This window comes from Cylas formicarius, unplaced genomic scaffold (genome assembly GCF_029955315.1).
Source record: "Cylas formicarius isolate icCylForm1 unplaced genomic scaffold, icCylForm1.1 PGA_scaffold_10__41_contigs__length_53128322, whole genome shotgun sequence".
NCBI lineage: Eukaryota > Metazoa > Arthropoda > Insecta > Coleoptera > Brentidae > Cylas > Cylas formicarius.
The window spans coordinates 35,119,586-35,131,786 of NW_026844214.1; the positions used below are offsets into that span (position 1 = coordinate 35,119,586).

General features: G+C 32.2%; 1 protein-coding gene across 2 annotated transcripts in view; it reads left to right on the forward strand.

Annotated features, from left to right (window-relative positions):
- The window catches only part of LOC132696235 (ubiquitin carboxyl-terminal hydrolase 34), a 30,603-nt gene that overhangs the window by 6,412 nt on the left and 11,990 nt on the right, over positions 1-12,201 (forward strand). For both annotated transcript variants that reach the window (XM_060660959.1, XM_060660964.1), the window contains 11 exons: positions 474-663; positions 722-887; positions 940-1,100; positions 1,787-1,997; positions 2,051-2,327; positions 4,855-5,180; positions 5,515-5,725; positions 6,065-7,279; positions 9,409-9,663; positions 9,901-10,147; positions 11,982-12,150. In XM_060660959.1, the coding sequence (XP_060516942.1) occupies positions 474-663; positions 722-887; positions 940-1,100; positions 1,787-1,997; positions 2,051-2,327; positions 4,855-5,180; positions 5,515-5,725; positions 6,065-7,279; positions 9,409-9,663; positions 9,901-10,147; positions 11,982-12,150 (3,428 nt within the window). The remainder of the gene's footprint in view (positions 1-473; positions 664-721; positions 888-939; positions 1,101-1,786; positions 1,998-2,050; positions 2,328-4,854; positions 5,181-5,514; positions 5,726-6,064; positions 7,280-9,408; positions 9,664-9,900; positions 10,148-11,981; positions 12,151-12,201) is intronic.

Sequence of the window (12,201 nt, forward strand, 5' to 3'; positions counted from 1 at the left end):
GCACTAATACAACACAACACTACTGGATTTATGGAGTATAATATTAATTAAAATTGGAAAAAAAATCAGTACAGTTATTGAAGATTTTTTTGAAATCCTGAACTGATTTAAGACCGTGTGCTTTACCTCAAGTTGGCATTATTGGAAAATAATTAAGGAAGATTAAAAACTGGAAAATAAATTACTGAAGACTATGTGAGGACGACCAGCAAAATAGTTCTGGAATTAGACAAAGAATATTGAAGTCCGACAGAATTATAAATTATGGAGTGTGTTGTTAAAAATGATTGTTATTATTGTAAAAATAAATAAGAAAATACAATTTTTTGGATAAATTCTATTGTTAGTGCGGATTGGATGACTCATTTATGAAGTGATACCTCATTGATGAAACTTAGTGCACAATCCAAATTGTGGAGAACTATTATTGTTTTTTTACTACTAGATTATTATAAAAAATGTTATTGTTTTAGAAAAAAGTTTCTAAGAAAGGCACGAGCAAAAAGACATAAAAATAGCAAGCGTGGCACAACTAGATTAACAGGTATTGAGACGCTTGGTGAAGTAGATATTGATAGTGAATATGAAGTTAAAACTTTGAAGGACAATGTGTCGTCTGATGTATTACCAGCTCAGATCAGCTCATTAGTGAATGTTGAAAAGGTTTTTAAGGAAAACGCTATTTAAATTAATCTGTTGATTTCATTGAGTGTCGTTTTAGGTTGAAACCAATTTAAAACCGTCTGTTTATTTAGAAGAAAGTTCATCTTGTAGCGAATTAGGTGGGGAAGAACATAACGTTCAAGCTACTTGCAGCAACTATATTACTCTGCCAAGTGCCGGGCATATACTAGAAATGTTGAGTGGTGAAGAAGCTGAAGTAGAAGGTTAGTAGAATTGTCAGTAATTCCAGCTTTGCTTATGGTTATTTATCTGTAGGTGATGCTGAAGGAAGTTACTCCTCGCGGATGAGTAATAAGTCTGAGAAAAATATGGCTGATTTTGATGGTGAAGATTCAGTATGTGAAGAAGAACTGGCTCAACTAACAGAGCAGCATCCTAATCTTAATTTACATATTATTTCACATTCAGCTGAAAAGGTATGTCTACCAATATTTGTAGATTATATTTGTAAGATTGATTTTGTTTTAGCTTCAGGTACATTTTATCAATGCATTTTTTTCTTCCTGGTGAGACGAGAGAGGTTAAAATCAGCTATATATTTTTTTGTTTAACATAATAATAAAATTTGCATTTTATAAGATTTATAGTAAATTTGATAATGTTTACTGAAGATTTATTTTGCAAGTTTGAATGAACTTATCCTAATCTGAATGCTAAATATATCTATGTCACCATTTGGTAAATGAGTGGTATCTTATTGAAGGGGCTGACTAGTTTAGTTTGTGCTATAAACACATAAAAGTTTTTCACTCATTTCTAGAAAAAATTCATTATTATGAAATGTCCTTGGCAAATTAAATAAAACATTTATTAGTCTTCCCAATGTGTAAGTGTCAGCATTATACGGTATTTCTTTTATCGACATCGACATTTTCATTTTATTTTTTGAGTTTGTTCAGTCTATCATAATGCGTCCACCTTTTCTTAGCTTAGGTTAATGCTTAAATAGATAGCTCAGACTTCAGCGATAAAAATTTTCTACTTATGGTGGGGAAACCAGATTTTTATTTCTGCAAAATAATGTGATAATAAAAATTGTCAGTAGTTTAATATTTACTTGCCCTTACCAGTAATTTAGTTATTCACAACATTTTATTTTCAGTCGTCTTCTCCAATAAGAATGGATTTAAGATTGGCTGCGAGTTTTAAACCGGACAACGTATGTCAGCCCGGTAATACATTGTTATGGGATTTGCTGCAAGACAATAAAATTTGTCAATTGGGTGAAGGTTTAGCTTTAGAAGCGGAAAAAATACTTTGTAATCTGATATGTTTTATGCCAGATAAAGAGATCCGTATGAAATTTATTGAAGGTAAGGTATACTTTTACGCCGTATTTCCTTTAATTCTTTAACTCACATTACAGGTTGCTTGAATAACCTAGCAAACAATGTATCTGTTATTGTGTCCCTAAGAATGTTACCAAAGCTTTTAACATCTTTCCGAGGACTTGAAATGCATCATGTTACAAACTGGGCAGAAAAGCAGCACCATATGATGAACCACTTTTTTAATAACCTCAAAACTTACACGGAAAATCCCAATGAATCTTTGCCATTATATAGTCACCAAATGCAGGTTCAGGTCCGACTTCATTTTTTATCTGCAATATTTTCTCCAATGGTGTCATCAAATGCATTCAAGTAAGTAAATTTAATCATGTAGTAAGTAAAACTCCTGGTCATTTGACATGGCGCAATAAATCTTACATATATAACTACCAATATCAAACAGATAACCTGAATGTAACCAGTGTTGCTAATCTCAAACCTTTGACCACTAGTCAAATAATCTTTCACTTGTATTTCATAACATGGACATTTAGTGGGTTGGTAACACAAAAATTACTAGAGTTGTCCCCAGAATTGCAAAACATGTAGGCAAGAAAAAATGGCGCCGACGATCGAAATTGCATGAAGGTCTTGCATGAATCCTTCAACTGGCTGTCAACCGCTCATGCCCGTGGGCAATATTTCTTGCGCCTTGTATTACATTGCAATCTTAATTGCGCCATATCAAAGACCTTTAAACTTTTTTTTATCAAATCAAAGAAAAATAATCTTCAACATCACACTACAGCGATAGATTTCTTGAGCACATAAAGCGTTGCGTTATATACACAATGTAGTGTGGCCATTTTTTGTTGTTATTGCGGGATATCTCTATTATTATTGGAGATAGGAGGATGCGGTTGTCGCACAACTGCGCTCGATTTTTATGAACCAAAAGATGCGTGCCCTTCTCAAACAGTCGCAGGGTAAAACAGAAAATTTGGCCATTTGAGTTACCCTTTGCATTGCAAACACCCTGTAATTAAATTAGGACAATCGAATGTTATAGATCTTTATATGAAAATCCAGTGGCCTACTAAGATTTTTGCACAAGAGATTTTTTAAGAAAGCAGCTGTAGTTATGTTAACATGTTACACATATATTTTCGCATTTTCGAAAATATTTTTCTATTTTATCCTAATTTATCCTAATCCTGAACATATTATTATTGTTATTATTTTTATTAATATTATTATAACTATTGTTATATCATTATTATCAAAAAAAATACAATCCGCAGAATGCAATAAATGATAAACATAAAAAAAAATTGTTCACAATGATTTCCATCAGCTTCCAGACATTTTTCGCATAGTCTGCAAATTCTTCTTTTTTTAAATACGATGTGTCTCAGATTTGCCTGTCTACACAGGGATTTCTGTTCTCATTATATATACAGCAAAGATTCAATGGAGAAAGTTTTAGAGGAAGTTCTTGATAACCGGCTTCAGATTTACGATTTCGTTTTTCTACAGTAAATCCAAAAAGGTTAAATTAGCAGCGGTCAAAATGTGATATTGTTGAGACACTTGTTTAGAAGGAGTAAAATGGCGTGCATGACATGTCTCAATCTCGTCATTTGTTATCTTGCGACCCCCCTTAACTTTCATTTTTATTATGATCGAAATATTAGATTTTTCGATTTTTGGAAAGAGTGTAAAATTTACAGTTCAGTGATGTCTCACAAGGACACAAAAGATTTTATAACACTTCGTAAAGTTGGGTCTTAATTATTTGTAAATAGTAGTATAGTAATAAGTAGTACGTTTTCTCTTATTAACATCATAAATTTAAAAATATTCAAGTTCGGAACTTAAGCGAGCGGTTCGAAGAAAAATTATTTTCGCCCTTGGATGCGACAAAGGGTTTTGGAGACATTTAGAAACATTAACGAAAGTACACTTGTACGAAAAATCGTCGCCAATTGCTAAAAATATCTGGATGCAAATGGACGTCATTTTGCAAATCTGTGTAATTAGATTTTAGATTACATTACTTGTAAATTATTGCTGTTACGTTTTTATTTTTCAGTTTTTATCAAACTTGTAGGTTGTTCAAGTGTTAATTAAATTAACGAAATTTCTTTTTTCTTTGTACTCCCTTCTGTAAAATACCTAATTGTATACACGGATCCAGCGTGCCGAAAGTGTAATTTTACCACGTCAGTTTCGTTTCCTACGTATCCTAGCCACTTCGGACATTTCCGTGACGGTCATGTCAGTGAATGTACTCGTGTTTTGCAAAAATGTACCTAAAAACATTTATCCCACTTGTTGCATAATATACTATTGTGCACTTGTGAGACATTGCTAAACTGGATATTTTACGCTCTTTCGACATATTAAAAAATAGACCATAAGAAAAATTAAAGTTAAGGCGGGTTGTGAGATAACAAAAGTCGATTGCTTACCTTACTCGTCTTTAAAAAGTGTCTCAACAATATCACATTTTCGATTTTTCGCCGATATTTTCCAAACCAATTGACCGATGGTAAAGCTGAAACCGGTTATCAAATGCATTAAGTTTCCTCTAAAACTTTCCCCATTTAACCTTTGCTGTACGCATAATAGGCGCGGAGATCACTGTATAGAGAAGCGAATCTGTGACACATTGTGAACCGAATCTGGGACTCATTGTATATTGTCGATATAAATATATATTTTTATATATGTTTATTTAAAAAAATACACGTTTTTGAAAAACCGCAAACAAAATTTGAAAAATACATACAGGGTATTTCTTTAAAAAAAACATAACGAAAGTCGAGTTGAGTATTGAGATATCCCACAATAAAAACAAAAACTGGAAAATGTGAGCAATTGAATTTTCAATTTCTAGGTTAAGCATAGACCAAGTTGATATCTTGTGGCAATGTCTTGCACATGATAGTGAGTGCGCAGATGAGCTGTTTAGTTGGTTGTTATCACAAATCAAAGCAAATGAACTTCATGCTTTGAAGATTGATGCACTTAGAAGATTATATTTGCATCATCTCCCAAGTTTGGCGCCTGAAAAATTTAGTATGATTTGCCTAAGCCTCTTTCAACACTTGTGTAGTCTACATACGCTTTTGACCAGCAATGTGGATACTGAAGGGGACAAAGAAAATGGGAACATAGGAATGGATCATATGTGGAAAATAGCATTAAAAGCCAATAGCACCGGTAAAGTTGAGCAATTTTTATTTTCTTGAGTTTCCCGCACCTTTTATCAGACATGCCAGGGTCTAGATATTGGAAGTGAATATTAAATTTATTATTGGTTAAATGTGTCAATTCAGATCAGTTCTTCTTGGTGTTGTTTCGTAAAGCGGCTTTACATTTACATACAAATAATTGCCATTGCCACTTTTTTAGTAAAATTCAAAATAGTTATGCGCTGTAAAATAAATATTTAAAGTTCACATCAACAGTTGCGGCAATATTTTAATGCTCTTCAGTTTTGCAAATATTTTGTTTAAAAACTACTCCCTTAAGTTTTATATTGTGTTTATTGTAGATGTTAGTATGGCTTCGATTCAATACATCAACAGTTATTATATGGGTCAAAATCTTCAACATGAAAGTCAGTTTGTAGCGCAGTGTATGACTCATCTTAAAGCAGCTTCAGAAGATTTAATTGTAAGCAGTTCTAATGAAGAAGCTTCATTGTTGTGCATCCAAAGGGCACTTTTGCTCATGAAGACTCATATAGAAACTTTTAGAAGACGGTAAGCTGAATTGCCCATATAACAGTGTGTCCAGTGTTTGTTGGTTTTCTTGAATATTCAATTTATTACAATTACCGTGTTTTTCAAATGGATATTTTAATTTCCCGAGCAATATCATTTTTTTTTGTCTTTAAATTCAAAATGGAAACACGTATGCCAAGTTCACTAGCGCATATATAGTATGTCGTAAAAACTAATGCAATTTCATTTAATTTTTTCAACAAAGCACACATGCATTGTGAAGTAATGCAAAAAACTTTTTTATCTTTGCAAATAAGAAATAAGAAAAATACACATTATGTATGTGGATCAAAAAGTACCTGTTTATTTCTGTTTTAGTTATGCCTATCATTTAAGAAAATGGGCATTGGAAGGTAGAGCTATAGGAAGCCATTCAGCATCTTTGGGCGAAAAATCAAGCACTCTAATCAGAATAATTGTTCAATCTGGTAGTTCCTCTGAAAGATGTTTTCTAGATTTATTAATATCAGACTATGTTGCGGATTTACGAGCTGAAATTGTGAAATGGAATGAAGGAGTTCAGAAAATTAAAACTCAGGATGATTCCGATAATCAAAACTTGTTTAGTGCTAAAAAAAGTCCAGATACATGGATTAGGATAATTACCCAAGGCCAGGAGCTTACTATAGACTGTGATGAAAAAACGCTACAAGAAATGGGTTTTAAAGATAACCAAATGGTCTACATATCAGTGGGAATGTCGAGGAATATGAAAAAAAGGGAGTTTTTAGATGCTCCTTCAATGCAAGTTGCGCCTCCAAGAGATAGTTTACCAACTCTTTTATTACTACAGCCAACTTACTTTGAACAATTGTTTTCTTTAATGCATACCCTAAGTTCAATGAAAATTGTTGTTAAAGGTGGGAGAGTAATACCACATACCAAAGCGCAAGTTTTAAGTAGGAGAGTGTGGGACATACTGAGTCTTATGCCAACTAGTCCAAAGTTGCTTCAAGGTTTTAAACAGCTGGACACACCCTTATCTGAATTGTTGGATCCTTCAAGCGCTCAAAAACTAATGTATTCTTTGTATATTGTGGAATCATTAAGCATTAGATGTCAAAGTAAATCTATGGAAGATGAAGGTCAACCATGGACTCGAAAATTCATTCAGCATGGAGGACTTCGATATTTATATGACATTTTTATGTCCGGGGTACTGCAAAGAAACGGAGCTGATTGTAGCGACTGGCAGCAAGATTGTTTGGCCCATCTCTTGAAGATTTTGTGTTTTTTAGGAGTTGAACACTTGCCTCATGAACATAGATCATCCAGAAATGATAAAATAGTTATACCTAGTTTAAATGAAACTATGTTATTAATGGTGAATGTTCAAATGACTATGCCTAAGTTGACCAGTATTTTGAAAGAAGCATCATCACCAAAAGATCCAAACCTGTATAAGACTGGGTTTTGGGGAAGAGCGCAGGTCATCCACTACGCTATGTCTCTTTTAGTATCATGGTTACATTGCAGTGAAGAAGCGAGACAAGGATTATTTGATTCCGAAGATTTTTCTGTTTGGATGCAGAGGTAAAGTTGTAAATATTGAAAATCTCACAAAAATTAAGATCAACTTAGAGCTTGTAAGTTTGGATTGAAGACACTCAAATTTTCATAATCATTATAATAGTAATTATTGCATTTTATCGAAATTGAAAAGAACACACATACATATATATATATATATATATATATATATATATATATATATATATATATATATATATATATATATATATATATATATATATATATTCTCACGTATTGATTCACGGATGGAAAAATGTGATGACACTATATTCCGGAATATCATCCGTTCGCTTGTTGAACTCTCGACTGGAATCCTGCAGACGTTTCGCCAAAATCTCACTTGACATCTTCAATGCCTGCGCTCCGAAAACACCAGTGTTCGAAGTGTATATATATATATATATATATATATATATATATATATATATATATATATACATTATATATATATATATATATATATATATATATATATATATATATATATATATATATATATATATATATATATATATATATATATATATATATATATATATATATATATATATATATATATATATATATATATATATATTATATATATATATATATATATATATATATATATAATATATATATATATTATACATTATATATATATATATATATATATATATATATATATATATATATATATATATATATATATATATATATATATATATATATATATATATATATATATATATATATATATATATATATATATATATATATATATATATATATATATATATATATATATATATATATATATATATATATATATATATATATATATATATATATATATATATATATATATATATATATAGAATATTTTAATCAGGTGCAAGAGTTTCTATTTAAATAAAGTTTGCAACTCCAATTTTGATCGCAGTTCAAAATAATTTCTTTTATTAAGATTTATTTATAAATTGTACTGTTTCCTACAAATGTCAATTAAGTAACTTTTCTTGTAGAAAAAATGCGATTTAACAAATATGGGTAACTAATTTTTTATAATTATGATACAAGTTGATGAAAAAAAAAGAAAATTGAAAAAAATCGCCGAAAACACTTTTTTCTGTTCTGTAAATTACCTAATTATACAGCAATCTAGAGTGCGGAAAGTGTCATTTTATCACGTCAGCTTCGTTGTCCACGGACGCGAGCCACCTCGGCTATATTATCGCAAGGGTTTGGGAGCAATCGGATGTTTTCGGAGATTTTACCGCAGGGTTAGAATTTCGACGTTTATTAATTCTGACGGTCATGTCAGTGAATGTATTCGTGTTTTGCAAAAATGTACTCAAAAACTAATGGTCGTAAAAAAAATATAGTATGCAATATTTTGGTCAACTTTTTAAGTCACTTGTTTATTAAACTTTATTAAACACTGGTTTCACTGTGATCCGCTCTTGCTAAATAAACTTGTGACCTAAATGCCGTTTACCACACTTATACTAATTGTTTTTAAATATATATTACTCATTTAGAATTAAACATTTGTATAAGATTGCATATTTCGAATATTGAAAGTTTTTGAATAATTGGTATTTAAACATTTTCATTTTGCAATTAAACCTTATGATTTTTAAGTTCAATTGATCTTAATAACCAATATCAATATAAATTTACCAATATATAACCTTACCTCAATTTCTAAAAAATCTATTTTAAAAAATAATTTTTGTGGGTTTATTTCATTTTATTATATTTTTTTAACAACCTGTATCTGTAAATATTATACAATTTACTAGCAGAACTTTTTCTAGAAAGAAAGTTATTCAAGTGAAAGTACAAATTATCGGTTTTGAGATTCTTTTTTGACAAAGAAAATTATTACCTGATATCAACCCTTCATTTGTTGAACTGTGATTGCAACTTCGCAAATGTTTCGCCAAGATCTAACTTAGCTTTTTAATATTTACACCGCATTAAATGAATTTGCCTAAATTCACTGGAGTAGTTTTTCTTCATATTGCTTTTCACATTTTATTTATCTAACCCACCAGTAATTAGCAATTCCGAATTGGGCGTTAATATATTTATAAATTTATATTAAACAGAGAAAAATTACGCTAATTTTAACATTATATTTTCAGGCTGGTTCTTGAAGATCCAGAACCAGCGGTTAGAAGAGAAGTGTGTTCAGCTATCTATCGTCTTTGTTTAGGGGTTTCAAGTAATGGAGAGCATATGGAACATGTTCTTGTAGCACCAATGTTGGCGCAGTTACTGAATTATCTTCCCAAAGCTGAAAACATGAGACCACAAAAGATAGAATCAATGCAGCCCACAGAGGAAGGAAAGGAACCTTATGGCCCAGCTTGTAGGGACTATTTTTGGTTAGTTTCAAGGTAAGTTATTTCGATAATCATTTGTAAGTTCACTTGAGAAAAAACGTTATTTTCCTATTATCCAAGTGTTAATGATTGCCACTTGTGTAGTGTTAACTCAGTCAATTAAATTGTTTTGTCTAGGTTTGAAATGTTGATGTTCATACTTTAGTGTTAGGTCTAATTCACTCAGTACATTGCTCATACTGTTTTATTCATTAAGGTATATTTGTTTTTACCAAACTATATATTTTATAGATTAGTAGACAGCTTGCCAGAAGAAATAGTGAGAGAAAGCATTGAAGATCCTCAGAACTGCGTAATAGACATAAACGAACTCACTTCAAAAATTGCGCAATCAGTGTTATCTAGAGATTATTTAGAAACTAGGTATAGAACTATTGAAGATGATGGATTGATAGGATTACTTAATTTGTTAACAAATTTATTGAAGCATCGGCCGCCATTTCAGACACAGAAAGGAGGACAAGAACTACTGAGTGAGGTAAATCTATTTTTTAAGTTGTGGAGAAATACTTTTTACAAAACTTCTGGATTCCTCCTGCGTCGGTTTTTGCTGAGTCGAAATTGCTGACGTTTCGCCAATCATCCTTGTTGCCTTCATCAGAGCTTGACTGAAATTGGCTTGTATTTTGCTCTGTACCTGCTTATATTATGTTTGAGGGGGGTGCTAATGAGGGCCATAAACACCGTCTCGGATGACTGATTTCCAAATTGGTGACCGGTAGGATTAAATTTGTTATTAAGGCTTCTTCTCTATCAGACTCCGTGAAAAAATTTGTTACCCCTCACGACTCTAAAATTCCTCTTCTCTATGGACTCCCAAAGATCCACAAACCAGGATTACCCCTTCGACCTATTGTCAGCACCATTGGTTCTCCAACATATCCTCTAACAAAATATCAAGCTTCCTTATTAAAACCCCTTACAGGGAAAACTGACAGTTTCGTATACAAGATATTCTAGTTAGTTTCGACGTAGAATCCCTCTTCACCAAAGTTCCTATTCCTGGCACTCTCGACATCATTTCATATATATTAAAATCCGAGAATCTGGAACCAAACCTTAATTGAAAAATGCTTATATATATAACGGTCAAATTTTTGAACAAACGTCGGGAGCAGCTATGGGTTCTCGACTATCACCAGTCATCGCGACTATATTTATGGAGGACTTTGAGAAGAAAGCTCTCGACACCTTTCATCTAAAACCAAAGTTATGGAAACGCTACGTCGATGATACTTTTGTTATTTGGCCTCATGGTCAAGAAACCCTAGTAGATTTTCTTAGACATTTAAACTCTATACACCCTAACATACATTTTATCATTGAATTGGAAACTAATAATAACCTTCCATTCTTAGATATTCTTATCAATAGAAAATCAGACCTAACATTGAGTCATTGTGTTTACAGAAAACCTACGCACACAGACCGCGCACAGACCGGTACCTTAATGCATGGTAACATCACCATCTGGCCCAAAAATCATTGGTTGTCAACTATCTTGTTTTCAGAGCCGTAAAACTATCTCAGCCCGAGTCACTGAAAACAGAATTAAAACACCTTACCTCTTCTCTTCTCTTTAATAATTTCCACAATAAACATGTTAAGATTTCCATCACAAAATACACTTCACCACAACCGTCCAATAGCAATGAGGCTGAAAGCAATCCTACACTTGCCACTGTGGTCCTTCCTTACATTCAAAACATCACTGACCACATATCAACAGTTCTAAAGAACTATAGCGTGACAACCAGATTTACCACTTGTCCAAAAGTCTCTCAACATATTCGGTCCGTCAAAGACAAAATTCCATTTGAGATGCCAGAAGTTTACAGCATTCCATGCATATGCGGCAAAGAATACATTGGAGAGACCGAACGAAAAATATCAACTAGGCTCATTGAACACGAAAGAGCCTTACGAGTAAGACAAATAAACTCATCATCAGTTCTTCTACCAACGAAAAATCGGAGAGTCTATAGAACTCTATAAACAACCTAACAATCTTAACCGCGACTCAGGTCTCTACCTGTCACCAATTTGGGAATCAGTCATCCGAGACGGTGTTTATGCCCCTCATTGGCGCCCCCCTCAAACATGATATAAACAGGTACAGAGTAAAATACGAGTCAGTCAAACTCTGAAGAAGCCAACAGGATGATTGGCGAAACGTCAGCAATTTCGACTCAGCAAAAACCGACACAGGAGGAATCCAGAAGTTTTGTAAAAAGTATTACAGTAGCCTGTGGAAGTTTCTTTGAAAAAAAAATGTAGAGAAATTTTAAAAAACAGATTTGTAAAATTTTCAGGTTTTTGATTTCCTTTTTGCATTACCTAATCCAAAACTTCGGCATGTACCCAAGTGCAAGTCGGCCAGATCTAGAACTGCATCCTTCGATCTACTGGTGGAATTGGTAAAGGGCTCCCCAGAAAATTATGGAATTTTACATGAAAAGCTTCTCAGACAACATCAACCAGGTAAAAAAATATAATATCTCAATTTTATGATTTATTAAATCTTATATAATT